The sequence below is a fragment of the Papilio machaon genome, chromosome 3 (assembly GCF_912999745.1).
Source record: "Papilio machaon chromosome 3, ilPapMach1.1, whole genome shotgun sequence".
Taxonomy (NCBI): domain Eukaryota; kingdom Metazoa; phylum Arthropoda; class Insecta; order Lepidoptera; family Papilionidae; genus Papilio; species Papilio machaon.
This window is the reverse complement of record NC_059988.1, coordinates 6,131,488-6,151,276: the sequence shown is the minus strand read 5'-3', so window position 1 is coordinate 6,151,276 and position 19,789 is coordinate 6,131,488. Positions and strand designations below refer to the sequence as shown.

General features: G+C 31.7%; 3 protein-coding genes across 4 annotated transcripts; 2 read left to right on the top strand and 1 right to left on the bottom strand.

Moving 5' to 3' along the window:
• Positions 1 to 1,604: 1,604 nt before the first annotated feature.
• On the bottom strand, positions 1,605 to 5,820 carry LOC106720445 (NADPH:adrenodoxin oxidoreductase, mitochondrial). Its single transcript, XM_014515149.2, has 4 exons — positions 5,355 to 5,820; positions 4,745 to 4,901; positions 4,252 to 4,371; positions 1,605 to 2,890 (listed from the first exon to the last, which is right to left on the bottom strand). Exons 1-4 carry the CDS (start codon positions 5,516 to 5,518, stop codon positions 1,943 to 1,945), a joined length of 1,389 nt encoding a protein of 462 aa, XP_014370635.2. The 5' UTR covers positions 5,519 to 5,820; the 3' UTR covers positions 1,605 to 1,942.
• Positions 5,821 to 6,387: 567 nt separating this feature from the next.
• Positions 6,388 to 8,040, top strand: LOC106720433 (tRNA (adenine(58)-N(1))-methyltransferase non-catalytic subunit TRM6). Of its 2 annotated transcripts, XM_014515136.2 has the most exons (3): positions 6,433 to 6,505; positions 6,586 to 7,660; positions 7,934 to 8,040. In XM_014515136.2, the coding sequence occupies exons 2-3, from the start codon at positions 6,587 to 6,589 to the stop codon at positions 8,012 to 8,014; spliced, it is 1,155 nt and encodes a 384-aa protein (XP_014370622.2). In that variant the 5' UTR covers positions 6,433 to 6,505; position 6,586; the 3' UTR covers positions 8,015 to 8,040. The 2 variants fall into 2 exon arrangements, with proteins under 2 accessions (XP_014370621.2, XP_014370622.2); XM_014515135.2 differs by having other exon boundaries at positions 6,388 to 7,660.
• Positions 8,041 to 8,691: 651 nt separating this feature from the next.
• On the top strand, positions 8,692 to 18,443 carry LOC106720418 (anoctamin-5-like). Its single transcript, XM_045686429.1, has 20 exons — positions 8,692 to 8,867; positions 10,022 to 10,231; positions 10,306 to 10,460; positions 10,637 to 10,750; positions 10,833 to 10,926; positions 11,382 to 11,465; positions 11,661 to 11,779; positions 12,061 to 12,242; positions 12,337 to 12,430; positions 12,698 to 12,809; positions 13,403 to 13,570; positions 13,952 to 14,095; positions 14,702 to 14,859; positions 14,950 to 15,062; positions 15,880 to 15,997; positions 16,152 to 16,218; positions 16,893 to 16,911; positions 17,041 to 17,138; positions 18,038 to 18,166; positions 18,416 to 18,443. The coding sequence occupies exons 1-15, from the start codon at positions 8,829 to 8,831 to the stop codon at positions 15,927 to 15,929; spliced, it is 1,836 nt and encodes a 611-aa protein (XP_045542385.1). The 5' UTR covers positions 8,692 to 8,828; the 3' UTR covers positions 15,930 to 15,997; positions 16,152 to 16,218; positions 16,893 to 16,911; positions 17,041 to 17,138; positions 18,038 to 18,166; positions 18,416 to 18,443.
• Positions 18,444 to 19,789: the final 1,346 nt, after the last annotated feature.

The following is a 19,789-nucleotide window of genomic DNA, read 5'->3' as shown; positions in this document are numbered from 1 at the left end:
CTCACCTAATCGATATAGACAAAAAAACTTGTGAGCCGTCATGGGACGCCTGGCAGATGTGAAACATCGCGTGTGTACAAGTAATATGCATAAAATATTAAATATTATAATTAAATAAATAATAATAATGATAATAATGACAATAATGATGATAATAATAATATTAAATAGTATTAAAATAATGTATATATATATATATGTATGTATGTATACCTCAGTATAGCGTGGCGACCCGTCGCCACGGCAAGCGTCGCCACGCCAAAAATTCGGTTTACAAGTGAGCCTATGGATGTTTCACATCAAAAACAAAATTAATATGTAGTTATAAAATTTTAAAACTAATTTTTTATGTATAACTAGCTTTTACCCGCGACTCCGTCCGCGCGGAATAAAAAATAAAAAACGGGGTAAAAATTATTCTATGTCCGTTTCCTGGTTCTAAGCTACCTGCCCACCAATTTTCAGCTAAATCAGTTCGACCGATCTTGAGTTATAAATAGTGTAACTAACACGACTTTCTTTTATATATATAGATTAAGGAGCAAACGAGAAACTCCTTGTCTTTACTGTTCACAGACGATCATCGCAATACCAGAGGAACTGCAGACGTGTTGCTGGCCTTTGAGAAAAAAGTGCTATTTGAAGGACCCTAATTCGGAAATGCCGCCTAGGATAGATAGATCATTTCACAACGCGACAGGATATTCCAAGAAAAACTGTTTGGGATTGTCAGTCATTAACTCGGTGAGGAATGTATCTGGTTGTTGTGCGATAACAGAACTCGAGGGCAGTTCTTCGAAACCCCCCCCCCCGCTCATGGTGTATGCACACTTGTCTAAAACTGACATCGCCCAAACAAGGAATTTATTTTACTTTTCCTGGCAATTCCTTTATTAATATAGCACTTTGCGTAATCAATCTAGAGTAACAAACATGTACCACTATATTGATACTAGGACTGCCCGCGTACTTTACAACCAATAAATGAACATTAGTCTAAGGACTACAGTTATTAGCAATAATTTAAAAAAAAGACATTAATATTCTCGTAACAAATTTATTAAAGGTTTAGGAATTAAAAATCAAGAAAATAATAGTTTGATTAACAATAAAAATAGATTCTTGTAACAAAAACTATAACACACATCTGAAAGCAGGAATTACAGGAAAAAGGAACAGATATAAATATGGAAGAGTCAGTGATTACTGAATACATGTATACTTGTACTGAATGTATACATAGATAACCCATAGAGTGTTTCATACAAGTTTGACGTCTAATTGAGAGTCAATTTTCGCACATGTATTGTAATTGACAACACTCGAGAAATTTACTCGCAACAAAAGCCCTCCGAGGCCTTTTACTTCGCCTCACTTTTGTACCAGATTAGGTATAGTCTATAGGTTATATATCAATTATGTACTGTTGCAAAATAAGTGACACGGAATCTCGGTAGTAAGAATAACTCCAAAAAGTTACAAAAAAGAATAAATATAAGAAAAAAAAATATTAAATAATCAAAATAACGTTAATCAGTGAAGATACATGTATTTCATTTGTTTCATTGTACATCATTAATAGATTTATATAGACAATAAATTTGGAAAATTCTATTAAATATTACGAGTTACAATAACATTATCTAACTAGCTGCCGCACGCAGAGTTGAAAAATGGTGGCCTTGCTGTAGATTTACTATCAGAGATTTATACTTAGGGTCTTCCTTAGCGACCAACTAACGTTTCTGTGTGTAGCAGTAAATTACGTTTATCAATTAGACTAAGCTGACATAATCGTTGATGATTTGTGCAAATATTCGATTGAAAGAATCTATACTGTCTTTTTTTAAATACCCTATTCTATGTATGCAAAAATATAATATTTGAAAAAAAAATCATTTCATGTCATGTGTAATCATATTCGATGTCAGAATTAAATGTGTCATGATGCTATTTCTAACATCTTTTTAATACTGCACACTTTTTCTCGTGGCTTACCAAGCTTTTTACCCTGCTCAATTTCGTACTTGTCAATTTTTTCCCACGCCTTCCAATCTACTATTTGATGATTTTTCAATATATTGTTAACCTCTTCAAATCCACCTTTAGGTGAATTATTAAAATCTTTAAAATCCTCACAGATTGCTTTAGCTACAAGGAATGCGTTGCTCATTGTGTGTAAAATAACACCAACTGGTCCTGTACCTAACCATCCAGATACATAAAGCCTACCTAAATCCTGTGGTGCATTATTTTCAATAACACGTCCTTTATCATTAACAACAAATCCATTAGAATCAAACACTATATCCTTATCAGCCTTAACACTTTTATAACCTATACTTCTAAACACTAAATCACAATCTAGAACTTCTCTTTGGTCAGTAGCAACACATTTTTTATTCTCTAAATTATCGCCAATAAGTTTATTGCATATTAATTCTATTCCACTTACGTTATTAGAATTATTGGTTAAAAATTTACTAGGACTTCGAAAGAATATAGGCTTAAAATATCTATCATTGTTTTCCACACAATTTCTAGATTCATTTAATGATTTTAACATTAGTTCTGTCAATCTTTTTCTTGGACGACTTAGCGTTGCCACGGCTTCTTCGACACCAACAAAGTCTTGCTCTCTCCAAATGGTTTTACAATTGGGAAGTTTTATCTGTTCTCTTAATTCTTTGATTGTGAATGCAACCTGTAATGGACCTCTTCTACCTATTAAGTACAACTCGTTGACTTTAGACTCTGCTAATGCGGAGAGAGCATGTTCTGTTATATCCGTTTTACGTAAAACATCTACGGGGGTGAACAGTATTCTCGCAACATCCAATGCAACGTTACCTTGACCGAGAATTGCGGCCGTTGAGACAGATAAGTCAACCTGAAAATAAAGAAAAAATTATTCACTGATATTGTAAATTCTAAAATTTGCAAGGACGAATGGGAGACTGTTTGTTATTGCGTAGTTCCAAAACGACTTAACAGATCTCGATGAAATTTGGCACAGATGTAGAACATAGTCTGGAATCTGGAAGAACTCATAGGCTCACTAAGTTCTTTTTTTAATTCAGCACGGAGGAATCGGGCATTATCATTTCTCATATCCCATTCAAGTAAAGTTGGCGTACAAGGCTTTATAAAATTTAATGTTTGTCTTAATTTTTAGTCAGTCTCCTGTCTGTCGCCAACCCTGCTTGCTTGCCTCGTATCCATGAATTTTTCATCTTGAAGTACTAGATATTTTTTATGGATGAAGTCAAGAGCAAAAGCTAATAATAAACTAAAATTTGATGACATGACATTATAAGCGGGGCTGATAACGGCGATAATATATCTAAAAATATTTATCAATTATTTTTTACGGATATAAAAGGTGAGTCATTGAATATTCAGAATGAGTCATTAATCAAGATGTTAAATCGGATAGTTATTTGGCTATGTGCAATGAAAGTAATAAATATAATATTGCAATACATTAATGTATGCAATACATATATATTAACATATAAGACACATCAGTTTTATTCAACACATACACACAAAAAAACTATTGAAAAGATTCTCAGATAAGAAAAATTTAAACAAGATCAACCTTGGTATAGTAGTTTTCAAATATCTTAGCGGCTCTTAGCTGCGCGCGACCTTGGGCCGTCAAGATACATATTTGAAAAAAGTACCACATATCTCATTTGTATACAATTTGCATAAAACAACATTGACTAGATTTTTTTTTTGAGTTTTGAATAGGCATGAGATGTATCTTCTTGTAAAAACTCTTGTGTATTGATAAATTCTGATGTATATTATTCATTTTTTAAACCCACAATTCTATTATTTATCACAGGAATAAAAACGACTAAACAAATGAGTCATACATCCAATGAGAATAATGATATCAGAAGACAGATATGAAGTAGAAGTATTAAAGCTTTATCATTTAATGAATGTGTGTGGAGAAGACCTGATAATAATCCTCTTCACCTTCCCATTTTCTTGTAAGAAAAGATCTCTCCCGTTAGTTTGGAAAGGCACATATGTATAGGAAAGGCAAATATCCTTTTTACGAACTTTTGCCCGCGACTTCGTCCACGCGGAAATAAACAAAAAATCTAAAAATAAATATAGCTCATATCACTCAGTGATAATATAGCTTTCTAATGGCAAAAGATTTTTTTATATCAGTGCTGTAGTTTTTGAGTCTATTATAGTCTATTAGTCTATAATATTTGTATAAATGATTACCTTCAAATCTTTGTCCCTTGGGTGGCCATTGTACCAGCCAACAAAGTTCCTTGCTGCCACTATATTTTGTGCATCTTCATTATCAATGCCCAAGGTTTTGTCTTCTTCAGCTCCATATGTCTATAATGAATAATTTAATATTACTGTAATTCCAATACATAAACAGCAATACAACATCTTTATGCTTTTTCACATGTGATATCATATTAATACCATTTTTAGTTAATACTATTTAGATAAGGATTACCAGAGATATGCTATTGTTAACATTATTTTTAGCATTACAGACATACAATTCCTCTCATACAATGTTCATATCTAAGTCTTACGTGTGAACTCGGAGCAAAAAAAGGCAAATTTTAAAGGGAACAAACCATCATGAATAATCTGCATTATTATTCACTATTTGGAAAACTATTTATGAATCTCTTTGATAGCTTAGGGAAAATTAGTGTAATGGAATACTTGTTTATCAATTAAAGCAATAACTTACCAAAAGAACAGCATCATAATGTTGTCTTAGTTGTAATAAACTTATATCTTTTCCTAATGTTATATTTCCATAAAAATTTACATTCGGCTTGTTTGCTACTTTTGTAAATTGATTAATCACATTTTTAACTTCTGGATGATCTGGTGCAACTCCAAAACTGTACATACAAACATTTTGTAAAATAATATCAAATATCATTTAAATAGCTTTGCTTTTAAATCAATATTTCTGTCATACTGCTAATATATTTTCTTACATTCTATATTTACTTCCACAGCATATAATTAAGCTAACATAAAGAATATAGTTGATCCTGGATAAGCAAGAAACCGAGAAACCTTTATGAGCAAGTCATTGTACGGTCCCAACAGACAAACTTCATAAGTAAGAAACTAGGGTTACAAACCTCTATAAGCAAGAAAAAATAAGCGAGAAATTGCGGTCTCTTCGGCTCTTGCTTGTTCAGGTACTATAGTAATCTCTTTAAGAACATCTTATTCCAATCTGGTAAATAATTTCTATATGATTAGTGTATAATTTATTGTTAATTTAAATAGTAAAATCAAAGTCATATCAGATGTGATGCATGCAAAAAGTAATAAATACATACCGTACTAATCCAAAGGGAACCGGTAACTTTTCAAAGATATCAATATTAATATTAGTTAGATGTTTGCTTAAATGCATCGTGGCATAAAACCCAGCTGGACCAGATCCTACGATGCAAATACGAGGAACTATATTAGCAGCAGATGAATAAATACGTTTAATCATCTTAACACTCTTAGCAATAAGCAATCGAAACGGTAATTCTTTGAGTATAAACTCAAAGCGTTAATATAACTGATGTTAAGACTGTAACACAAAATCGGTTCTTCTGAACAAATCGCTATGTGTGACTACATTACAACTTGGTAAATCAAATTTACGATTTGAATAACTACATAAAATTTACTCGAGCGTCGAATAAGAATAATCAAATTTTCTAATCAGATGATTTCGAAACTGATAACTGTTTAAGTTTGACTTGACTTTCATTTCCATTTTGACAGTTATTTTGTTTTGACGCAAGGATCTTCAGCAGTCGGGAAATATGTGAACCAACAATGTCACCTTGACAGCGTTTTAACCAATGGCGGAGCGGCAACTGCAAGATTGAATGTTGCCAGTTTTTCGAAATTCCTGAAAAATTTCAACTGTGATGGAACATACGTTATGCTTATGGTGGCGCTTACATTTAACTACGGAATATGTTAAGAACTGATTATAACTATGTTAATAAATAAAATAAAAAGTTTCCCCTGTATTTTGTTGAATAATCCTAAAACTGTATCAATTTGTATGGATAAATTTAAATAAAATAGGAAACCACGAGGGGCACTCTGGCTATAAGTTCCAATCCAAATAGTTTTGCTTTCATGATATTTGTTCAATTCAATTGAGTACAGTTTTCAACGAAATTGGGAAATGTTTGCTTCCTTGTAACGCTCAGATTCCGTAGTGGCGACACCTATCGCCTACAATTGGTGCCCTTCTAGTTGTCAATGTCATAGAACTGCCGTATGTGTCTATGTCAGGCTGCAACTGTCAGCAACTATAACATTTTATAGGTTATAATTTGGTTGTAAAGTTTGTCGTCGTTAACAACTTATAGTTGTTCTAATATAAAAATAAAATAAAATGTCGCGTAATTCCATAAGTATTGGAGACTATATTGTTATCAAAAAGCAGAATTATAAGAAACTTCATAAGTTTAATAAGGCAAATTCATGTGTAAACATTGGACGTGATAATGTAAATCTTAATGGAATAGATGGTTGTGAATATTTTTCTGTTTTTAGGATGTTACCAAGAAATAAAAAGAATCGAGAATATGATTTAGAACTAAGCCAAGAAGCTATAGATCTAAAAAATGAAATCGATGTGAAAGAATCGGGCACTGATAATAGAAACATATTTGATGATGGTCGATCCCAAAAGTTAACACCTGCAGAAATTAACGATTTAAGAAGTGACGCTAGTAGAGCATCTGATATTGTAGAAAGTCTTATAACGAATTCTAAAACATTTCATAATAAGACTGAATTTTCTCAAGAAAAGTACTTAAGGAAAAAAGAAAAAAAGTATTTTGAATACATACAAATTCTGAAGCCCAATTTAAGGATGATTACTGAGATATTATATAAATTGGACCCAAGCAAAATTCAGGGTATAAGAATAGATACATTGTCGCAAATAATAACATTGTGTAATATCAGTTCTGAAGGTACCCATTTACTTTATGATTCCGGTTCTAATGGTTTGTTGGCAGCAGCATTACTTAGTGCAATTGGAGAGCAAAGCAGTGGTAAACTAATTCATATGCATCCTGGAAATATGTCACAGAAATTAGCATTAATGGGAATGAACTTTAGTATAGAACAATTGGATAGATGCGTTTCTGTAAATGTTTACTCCGCATTAAGACAGTTCTATCAGGGATGTGATACCAACTCAAATGATGTATCTAACAAGGAAAGTATTGATGGAAATGAATTAAAAAGAAAAGCTGTAGAAAATGTAAATGGTCATATAAATAAAGTAACTAAAATTGAAGTTGATACTGATGTTAAGAATAATAAAACAAATGTATCAGACAATGATAAAGAAGATTATGAACCAAAAAAGCCAAAATGGCACTTTTTGAACATTACCGCATCAAAACTATTATCAGAAAAAGCAGACTCTTTGGTTATCGCTTGTAAAGAGGATCCACAAAATATTTTCAATGAATTATCAGACTTTGTAAAACCAGGAAGGCCATTTGTTGTGTATTATAATGTTGCAGAGCCTTTACAGAACTTGTATATGGCACTTAAATCAAAGGGTAATGTTTCAGCTCTGAAACTTACTTGCAATTGGATGAGGAACTATCAGGTATGTGAAATTACTTTACAATTATATTTAATGCTTAAATGAAATATAAGGTCAGTAACTGCGTTAGGGCAGAGCACAGTTGGGTGACCGACCAGGGCTCAGGGTGCTGGATAAAAAGGGCACCACATGTCTGTAAATTACACATTCTCACCTAATCTAACTCTTCTTAAAAGTCAAAGATCATACATGTAACTAAAATTTATTTGTATTTATCTGTCAAACCCAATTTATTTTTATATAACATAACTACAAAATATGCTTTTTTTATTCCAGATACTTCCAGAACGAACACACCCGGAAGTGACTATGGATAACGGAGGTGGCTTTTTGTTAAGTGGATATATTTTTAAATGATTATATATTTTTAATAATGTGACTAATAAAACACATGTTATATACAAAGTTTTAATGCTTTCATTTCCTTTAAAGCACAAATTATCTATACAACTAATAGAAACGGAGTGTCTGAATATAATAAGAAAAAAAAATGTTTCATGAACATGATCATCGTCATTGCTTATATAAATAAAATGTTTTGTTTGTTCCCAGTTTGTTACTATACTAAACTTACTATCTCTTTGGTTCCCAGTCACCTCCTAAATATCTGGACCTGACGGGACTCTATAGGGTCGTAGCTAGGGTTGCCAGGTCACCAATCCTAATAGCTGGACAGACCAGCCAGTTTGGCCGGACATTTAGGTAGAAAGGCCGGACACGACCGTCAGTCGACTCTCGTCGCCGGCGCTCCGCCACTCTCGTTTGCGAAATGTAAAAAGCTTAACAAAAGCCGGACACGCAATCAAAAAGCCTACCTATGTCCGGCTTTATCCGGACGCCTGGCAACGCTAGTCGTAGCTATGCGCGAAAATTATGGACCATTTTTATTAAAGAATATTACTATAGATTTTACCTACTTGAACCTCTTTGATGGCAAGCAACAAAGTAGCTGGCCATTTTTATTTACATCGTTAAGTTGGCAAAAATATGCAGAGGGTCTTTAACGATATGCGTTTTTAAACGTCATCTACAACATATGTCATAATTTATACGAGATTTGTTGAATACTTTTTAGCAAATTTTCGTGCTACGCCTTCTGATATGATTTATTCGGAATGTCTGTCATACTCTTTTACTATTTAAATTTTTATATACATTTTACTACTTCCAAATGAGTGTTAAACCTGGAAAAGAGGAAACGATGACAATGGTTTGTCCATTCTTCCGTTATTTTATATTTAATGTTTTGTTTAAATAATATTTGATTTCGTCTTATGTTCACAAGCATTCAGTAAGTATCAAATTTAAAATATAAAAACCGAAATATGTCATTAAAAGGTATCCCTCCCTTTAGGCAAGGTTCCGAAGATACTGGCAGCGTTCCCCCTTTGAATGGCTAGACCAATTCTTTGTCCGAGGTAGCTGCCAGCTCTTCGGTCTCCTGTGATGTCGACTAACCTTTTTGCTGTTTCCTTAAAAAGCCAATATAATTTGATTAAAAACATCTCAATTCTATTTTCTAAACGAGCGACCAGCCCTGTTGGCAAGGGACATACGTCTGGTCACATCAGTAGTACCCTTGCCGGGGATAGCGCGACACAAAATCTTAGATGAGGATTTATATTAAAGCTGAAAAAATAGCGCCGCAAGTAACATGCGATTTTTAATTGATTTTTGTATAGCAAAAAGTGGTTATTGAGAATGCCATTGCTAACTTTATTGTAGCATTTCATGAGATCCATAATTCTCTCATACCTCATGCAACGCTAACGGTTTAGCCCATGTAAGCCATAAAAGGCAAATAATAAGGGGTTCAGGAAGACACTATTGATACATATATCCTAAACTTTAATTGTAATGAAAAACAATACACGAATCATCCAGAGTAAATGATCTAGATGATGGTGAAAACCGTATTTAATTCGCTTCGTGGATTAGCAAAACACAGGCCAGAAAGAGGTCACGAAAAGCTACTTTGTTTAAAAAGATTTTGTATAGATTATTACTGTACAAGATAGACTTGTTCATGTTTTACTGCAAAAACCAGAGCTTTGGTGAAATATAATTCTCATTAAATTAAATCTTATTCTAATCACCATCTCCTTATGTAAAAAGTCTTAAAATTTTGTGATCTTTGGTTACATTTTTTATAACTTTTTAACACCAACGGGTAAAAGGTGTATAGATACCTAGTAAATAGTGTGATATGCCCTAAAAAGATCACATAAATTTTTGGGTTATCACCGTAACTTATTGGTAAATCTTAGGATTTGCAATAGTTTGGGCATTTAGTCTGAAATAATATGAACTGATTTATTTGAATCTCTTAGATTGTAACCTGTAGTCATGACTTTGTTCACATAGGAAGCAGTAGACGGGGTGACATCAGATACTAACGAGAGTACTGTGCCTCTGAAAAATAATCCCGGACGAACGTTCAGAGATGGAGTTCGTAAAATAGATCTGATCCTAGTTGTGAAAGATGAAGAAAACCTTATAGCTGATCCCATGAAAAATAATTTTCTTACCAACATTGTTAAAACGGGATTACAAATTGAATTTGAAAAAGGTGTGGTAAGTAACTTTTTCCGTATTAATAGTTCATTATACTCGTACATATCTACGATTACTATTTATGTTTATTTTAGTTGCCGCATAACAAGAAGTTAATATTTTTTAAAGTGCATTGCCCAAACGATCTTCTTAACAATTTGAGACATGCTTTTGGTATAAATTACGTTCAAATTGCTCGAGCGGAACACATAATGTCAGACAGAGAACGCGATTGGATAAATTTAATAAGGTATTATTCACATATTACATATTACATCTATTTATATATGTATGAATAGATGTAGTATAATTTTTTTATCCCGTCTATATAAATAGTATATAATTAATACACGAGTATGTACTTCTAACAAACAGTACGGACAGCTGAAATATTTTATAACAGTCAAAGTTTCTCGTATCTCGTAGAAAGGAGTACACACAACCATTGCAATACTCGAGCTTGGAGAGAAGCCTCATAGTTTATATGACATTGCTAAACGTTCCATTTGGAGACAGACAAAACTATATAGGAATGGAAAGGTAATACTTAATTCACTTCATATATTTTATTGCAAATTTAATACTGGCGATGATACATTTTGAAACCTGAACTTATTTTTAGGTTAATAAAACGCAAAGTAGTGATAGATGCATATGCGTTGCATGACGGACCTTACTTCATTACACAAGATGCTTCAAGTATTAATGCTCGTCAGGTAATTGCATACCGTAGGATCGTCGACCTTAGGGCCAAAGATACATATTTACTTAATTGTAGACATTTAATTAAATGTCGTTTACAAATGGGTTATTCTACCCTTTCTTCTTTTGTTTTTAATGGGACAGCAGTTAGTTACTTAAGTCCACCTTGCGTCTTTAATTCTACGTGTGTCCCGTCTATATCATTTTAAGTCTTAGTAACTATTTAACCACATCTTTGGCCTTTTTTTGATTCCTAAACGCCTTATTATGGGGATTTCTCGCAGCAGAAAGAGACATTTGGAAAAACCTAAGATGTTTTTAAAGTTTTAAAACAGACAAAATTATTGAAAAATTTGATAAAAAACATTAAAATTTTCTTTTCATATTAGATAAAGACACTTGCGGTTTTATTTACATTATGTTTTCTATTTATTGTTAAATTACATATTATAGATTTATAATATTTCAGATCCTATTTTATAATTGGGTCGGTATCACAAATATATTTACGAGACAGCCATTAAACTTGGTGCAAGAATACTTTGGACCAAAGGTAAGTTCTAACACATATATATTTAAATTTAGATTCAAATGTAATTCAAATCAGAACTTTCCTCAGATAGTTCTGTTCTGATCTGAGCAATAGTTTTGGGGGTGATTCGACCAAGATTCGTATCGTTTCAGATGTTCACGGGTAACGGTGTTTAAACAATATCAGGCTATGTATTAATATTTCATGTTTGTCCAGGTTGCTCTGTACTTCGCTTATTATGGACTTTACAATATATTTCTAGCAATTGCGTCCATAGTTGCTCTTATAACACTCTTCTTAGCTATATTTCTAAACGCAAACTACATGGATTTGAGGTTAGTTCTTGTTCTATATTTATTTGTATCGTCGCCAAGGTGTAGCGTAATAGAAATATGTCTTTTTTAATAGCATTCAAAAAGGATGTGGTTCTATATTCGTCTGTATTTCTAAATATTTGTTAGTTTTTCATTTGCACTAAAAAATAACAATACTACGTTTGTATTAACTATAAAATAAAAGAATTAACATTACATCCAAAATCGATGTGACTCTCTTTAATAGTTTTACTGATTTGTGTATCTACAATGATATTGAAGGGCTACAATTTACTTTTCAGAGCACCGATATGTAACCATTCATCATCAAACGAAAAAATATGCTTTAGTTGCTTTAATAAGACGCCAAATTATGTACTATGTTACGTGATAAAGGTTTTTAGATTTTGTAATTGGTATACAATTAATGTCTTAGTGGATAATAAGTATACACCATTTTTCGCGACATTTATCATTCTCTGGGGTACGTGTACTATGCTTAATTTGTTAGTCCAATTTATTAATGTTTTGTGTAAAAAAAAGGTAAATCAACATGTTCAAGAAGTTTTCGTTTTCAGGTATCTTTTTCACAGCCTACTGGTTTGGAAGAGAAAAATATTTAAACTGGGTATGGGAAACACGTAATAAATACTTCAATAAAAAACAAACAAGGTACCAATATGCACATGAGTAATATTTTATTCGGTAATTATATATATCCATATCAGATATATCCCATGTTAGATCCTGTATTTATTATATTATCCATAAATACTTTAATACACATTGAGGATATCCTTATCCAGAAAAAAACTACAATTAAGAAAATGGAAAAAATATCCACAATTAAATAAATGTATAATCATTTAACATTCAGTTAGATTAAGTTTGTTATGAATGAATGCTTAGCTAAATCGTTTATTTTTTCTTTTTTTTTAGACCAGAATTCAAGGGTAATCATGGCACAGCACGAAAATCAAATAAAACGGGCATTGTCATTGACAAACATTACGTTTCTAAAATTAAAATATTAATTTGTTATATTGGTATCGTAAGTATGTTATTTATTGTTAATATTGTCCATTTCTTTTGTATTTAAACCAAGAATCAAAAACTTTTTGAAGTTTTACGACATGAATTTCTATTAAGCCCAATTTGTTTCGCCATTTTCAATAGAACTACGATAGATTTTTAAGTTTAAATTTATTTGAAGTTGTGAAAATCAGAATTTTCATAGAATTTCACGGCCCATATGGCCAAAGTGTGTTTACCACCGTATTTTTTTCAACAAGCCTAATAATTGGTTTGGCATAAATAGTCTAAATATCGGACTAGCTTTTTTCTGCTACTTCGTTCTTTCAGACAATAATCTACGAGTATATATATCTGTGTGCCAAATTTCACCCAGATTCGTTTAGCCGTTTTGGTATTATCTGCAAACTAACCCTCAACCATATATATATATAAATTTCGCATTTATAAAATTTGTAAGATGTACGTGCGAAAACGTCCTCAGAATAAGTCGGGTAAAAACGAGTTCAAATTTAAGTCTCTTATTACATCTCCAAACTATGTTTTTGATCTTATAAAAAAATCATTATCCTCTCGTCAGCTGGGTAATAAAAAAGGTTATCTTTTCAACAGATTTTACTGGCTGTATTTATTTTTGCTATATTTTTAAGACTAAGAAAGATGCAAGATAGAGCCTTTATCAAAACTATACCTATGAACATTCGTAACCCAGAGAAAATTATTCCCAGATTGATTTATACCATGATTGGTTTCGCTGTAGTTCTCTTCATCATTGATCTTGTAAGTTTTGTATAATTATTTTTATCTAAAAGTAATAAGCAGAGCAATAGTCTTTCGGCAACAATATCTGTTGCCGAAAGACCTAGTCTGGATTGTGAAGAAGTGAAGGATATTTGGAGGAAGAAGGGATGAATGAAAAAACGTTTTTTTTAATTTTTTCATTTACTCCATACGTTCATTTCTGTTTTCTCTTCTTCCTCTTCTCTTCATATTTCCCATTTTATTTTTGTGGCTATTAAATTATTACTTCGTTTGAAATGTCGCAACCTTTTACCTCTTTATCAATAAATTTAATAGTGTTGAATTTTTGCAACTATCTGAGGTTAAATCTCTTTCGTTCTAAAAAAATATCTCAATTTCACTTTCTCTTCAATTTCACAGATTCATAAAAAGGCTGCGAGTTATATTGTTCGATTGGAAAATCATAGAACCTATATATCATACAACCGGTCGCTTGCAAAACATCTTTATATAATGTGTTTGCTTCTGCCTATGTTAGTACTTGGCTACTATGGATTTCATTCGGTAAATATAAAATATGTGTATCTTTGTTTAATTTAAAATGATTGTTTTTTTAAATAATTTTTCATTTTTCTACAAAAAAATTAGACTCAAAAACTTTTCCGATTTCTTGACTTGGCTACACTATAATGTAGTGTGTAAAATTGCGAAGCATTCGAGGTTCGCCCGAACGATAACTGACCGTCTATAAGTAATAGTAATTATTACGATCTGTATTAATACGTATAAGTAGTCAATCCTTTGCAGGTATATTGTCGTATTTAACTGTTACATTAAACTGATTAACTCAAACGTACCGTTATTTGCTCTTGATATAAGACAATCAAAATGGCTCAAAATAATTAAAGCAGTTTTATCTCTTCTGAAGTGTTATACTCAATTTGGAATATTCCAAACATATACATATGTGTATATGTAGAATTTGACCTACAGTGTCATTACATGTACACGCGCCATGCGCTACCTGAATTAGGGCAGGAAATGCTCAACGGCCCAAGATCATCGGTGGTCTGCGCAGTGCTCTTCCCCGCATCCCGCTACGACCCACCACCTAAAACTGTACTTAAAACAACATATTATGAAAAACATTTGTAATTTTAAAATTCACAGGCAATTTTTGAACTATGGCACGGTTATGAAAAAAATGACCAATATCTATTAGTTGATACGTGTGTGATGACATCGTGTCTCTTCGAGCTTTCATTTGCATTTACAATTGTTCTACTTCTAAGATTTGTCATATTGAGAAAATTATCACTTTACTCGAGGTAAGTGAATTTTGTGTAATGTGAATTTTTTTATTACTTATTTAAACTACATTTTGGAATTTGGTAGAACTAATGCTATATTCATTTCAGTACGACTGATTATAATCAACGTGCAATAGTGCAACACGTTCCGTGCTGGGAGAGAGAATTCGTTTTAAATCGTTTTAATGAAAATATCCTAGCAAACAAAATGACAATTCTTGGTAAATTAAAATTGTATCGATAATTTTATTGGTAATATAACCTCCTTCTTTTTGAAGTCGGCTAATAAAAATTACAATATACATGTTGTTTGCCGATTGCTACTTCAGGTCTTCTTCTTCTCGTTCCCACCATTTCCCAATAAAGGAGGGTTTTGACAGAAGAGGGGGCTTTACAGGACGGGGAATTATTCCTTTTCTGCACACTGTCTTTATCCTCCCCTGTTTATAGGCAACTATTTTGCCTATAGTATACTGTAATTATTGGAATTTGTAATTCTTAAAACTTTTTAAATTTAAAACATTTTAATTAATTTTCAGTAATGCAGTTCACCCTGATCATAGCCTTTGGTTTTGCATGTCCGCCCGCCATATTAATTGTATTGTTCTTCAATATGTACGACATGAGGTTAACATTATTTGTTATTTGACTACGTATCACTTAAGTGAACCAAATTTTTTTTTTTACTTTCAAGTACACAATTTGTATATGTTATTCTAAATGCACAAATTATGGTGAAATTGTTGTAAAAGTCTGAATAGTTATGTGATCTTTGTTTATTTCGAGGATTTACATTAATTCCCTACTTTAATACGAAAAACTTAAAAACATGGTAAATGGCGATAAACAGCCGATTAACGTTATGTTTTAATTTTATTCAATCTTTGAAACTCGAGCAACAGATAGTCTTTGTCAATTTAAATACTTAATAGCATCTAGTATTTAATATGGCACTCCGGAAACAAGCGTATTCATCTGCCTGACGTGCCAACTCGAGATCTATAAAATTTGTTCTTTATAATAATTAATCTGTTACAGGCGTGATGCAGAATTATTCACACTTCACTATCGAAGACCTCTGCTTCTGAAAAACAAATCCTTTAGTATATGGAGTGAAATTTTAAAACTTATGGTTTATTTAGCCATCGTTGTAAACGTGGGTATTGTACTATTACAGCCAGTCATCGTTTTTAATAAATTTTGGATAGGATCAATGTAAAAAAAATCAGATACAAAGTTGTGGTCTTGCGGATGACTTTCTTGCTTCTTTGGTATTGCTTCCCAATTTATAATATAAATATAATTTTCAGGTGGTGTCATTCGTATGCTCCACAGATACTATAGAAACATTTATACGTGAGCAAAGAAAGTCGACCGGTAATACGCTTGCTCAATATTTTAGCCTATTTTTTTTCAGTTATAATATTGGAATGGTAAATTTGTTTATTATTATATCTAGTTATTTAGAAATCATTTTTTTAATGATGGTAAATCCAGACACCAGAAGTGTATGAAACGTAAACATTTTTAGTTTCACGTACCTGTAAGGGAAAAACGTTGTTTTAATCAAACAATAGCATACACTATGAAACCAGTTTTAAAGTTACTTAAGTGATTGACTTTTCTTATAGGATAGAAGGGAGAATTTGCAGAAGGATATTTCTCTTTCATATACATGCCTTCATTCGCCAAATCAACTTCCCTTTTCTATCCTTAACCTTCCCGCCTCATTTTTATCCAAGAGAGATTTTAGAATTTAGAAGAGCAGGAAGGGAAATTAGTACTTTGCAAATAAGAGCTCAAATCCTACAGCTACCAAAAACAATCCGTGGCGTAGCTAGTTAGCATCTAGTGTTATTACTTTTTTGAATATCTTGGTGGTTGGCGGCTCAAGGTCGTTGGCGCGCTGCGCAGTGCCCTGCCGCCCGCATCCCGCTGCCCGCTGCCCCTAACATTGTATTCTGCGCAGCGCCTCGCGTTTACACGTTCTGAAAACAATAATACATAATATTATTTTTGTTATTTATATAATGATTTTTTCAAACTTTCAGATAAAGTGTTATTCGCGTGGTAATTATTTATTTTTTGTTATATTATATATATATATATATATTTGTTATATTTTGTTATATTATATATAAAGAACAACTTTTGAGTACATAAACACAAATAAACTTTAGTTTTTTTGTGTGTTTTCAGCATACATACATGTAGCTATGGATGTAGCCATTGGAAAGGATGAATTGACTGTCGACGAATTGAGAACTTATCAATATATTTACATATTTGTTTTTGAGGTTAGTTTATTTAATTAAGTAATTAATTATTTATTACTATCTGTTGCCAGAAACTCTACGAATGAAAAAAGCTGAATTTCTATTTTGATGTTCAGTTATTTAGTAAATAATATCGTGTATGAAAAAGAACATAGAATATAGATTAAACTAGCTTTTACCCGCGACTCCGTCCGCGCGGAATAAAAAATAGAAAACGGGGTAAAAATTATCCTATGTCCGTTTCCTGGTTCTAAGCTACCTGCCCACCAATTTTCAGTCAAATCGATTCAGCCGTTCTTGAGTTATAAATAGTGTAACTAACACGACTTTCTTTTTTATATGAAAAATAAATATATCTCACAGAAAAACATAATTTTGTGTAGCCTTCTTCCTGATTGTAATTAACCTCTGTTGAAAACTTCATCCGGAAGCGTTGAACCGTTCAGGAAGCAACGTAGTAATGTTTAGTCATATAAAGATTAGTAATATTTTTTGCTTCGGCCACACATCTTAGTTTTTGTATAACGATTATAACCTTAGCAGACGAAGCCGATATTTAAGAATAGACTCATTAAGTTCTCGCTTAATAGTTGAATTAAGGGCCTAATACAAAAGGATTTTAGAAACCGCACGCATAATGAGGTAGTTAGTTCCTTTCTCTGCAGCCCCGACCACTGTTTGCTTGAGTCATGGGATTGCACTGATGTTGGTGCACTATTTTTAATTTTACAATGATATTTTTTTCTTCAATTTTCAATTTTTGTAAAGTAAAATATATATGTTAATAAGTAAAATAAAGGTATAATCAAGTATAATGATTTAAGTAAATTATTTTTGTACGCGAGAATTGTGAATATAAGATCTTTAGTAAAATTATCCCATTTTTTTGCCTGCGTATCAAAAATTGTTTAAATTTACAGATAATCATGGCTGCAATATACGTTATAATGCAATATATATTTTCAATTGACGTTGACGAAAAGAAGATACCCAATAGACGAGAGCTAGAAAATAACAATGAATGAAATATGAAGATCAAATTCTGCCACGTAAATTACTTGAGTAGAGAAATATAACCTTCTAATTATTATTGTTAAACTCGATACAAAACATGTTTAACAGTTGTAGAACCAGCAACATCATTTGCTTTAATTTTAGTCCCCTGTACCTTATAACATAAGGATGGGAAGGGGAAGTGGATTGCGTCTGTGGGCAGCGGTCACTGCTATTTCGAAGAATTGAGGTGGACGCTTGCTCGTTTGCCACCTTGTAAATAAAATAAAAAATGTTCATTCCAGATGATTCTAGAACGAATACATCCAGAAGTGACTATAGATGGAAGTGGCTTTTTGTTAAGTGGATATATTTTTAAATGATTATACATTTTATACAAAATGACTAAATAAAACACATGTTTCATACAAAGTTTTAATGCTTTCATTTGCTCAAATGCACATATCATATAAACTAAATGCATCATACAAATTAATAAAACGAATGACAAATAGATATTTCCCACTAATCTCAAAAACTAATACAAAATGAGTGGTGGAGTTCATAGAAATAATGGTGTATATTGTGTATACGTGTTTCATATTATGTGTGTAGATAATAATTCAACAATAACTAAATTTTAACATACATAGAAAGCCCCTGATAGTTTATATAAAAAAATCAACCCATTGTGTAAGTATTTTATGGATACTGGATTTAATGGGTTGTCATATTTCCATATACTATATATTGCAAAAATCAATTGAAGTTACGGAAAATTATTTCATTTTTATATAAGAAAAATATAAAGAAAAGCAATAATTACATCTGGAATTGTTTTAACAAACATTTGATTGGATATTTTTGAGTGTTTTATAAAAAGAAAAATACATATAAAGACCTATCTATGTATGTATATATATCTTTGGATTTCAAAATTCATACAAATAATTTTTGAGTGTGTCATATAAATATTTAGTTAACTAATCTGAAAGTTATCTTCACATATAATTTAATATTTTTTACCTAAACAATATAAACGCAGATTTCATTAATTCAATATCAAATTTCGATGTTAGCTTTATACACAATATGTTTATTTATACCACTCCAAATGTTAATACAAAAGCTGTAACAAGTGTATTTTTTATCACATTTAACGATGAAAAATTTTTTTATGACAATAATAAAAATATTTTTATTCGAGAATTTTGACTCACCCAGATATTAAACAAGGATATCTGAGTCTATAAGAGGCGCTGCTATCGCAATTAATTTTGTCAGAAAATACGTTAAAGTTCATAGAAAATAACATAAAAGTAAAACCCTAACATAACAGTATGAAAAAGAACTTGTGACACTATTTTAATGTTGCCAGGATTATGTTCTTGTCGCTTTATACAGTAAGAAAAGGATCTTGATACTTTTTTGATATTGAAAGGGGGGCGCTAGTGACCTTAAAGCTACTTTAAGTTTGACTTATGCCGGGTCAGATATTCTTGTCAGTCTGTTTTAGCACCATCAGTGCTTTGTTAAAATGGCGGCAAACAATGGATTTTCAATCACGTAGAAATGGTAAAAAAAATGATATATGCGAGATCATTTATTGTCAAATATAAATTACATTAACAGGCATTATTAATACCTTGTTTCGATCAAGCGCTTAAATAATTAATCAG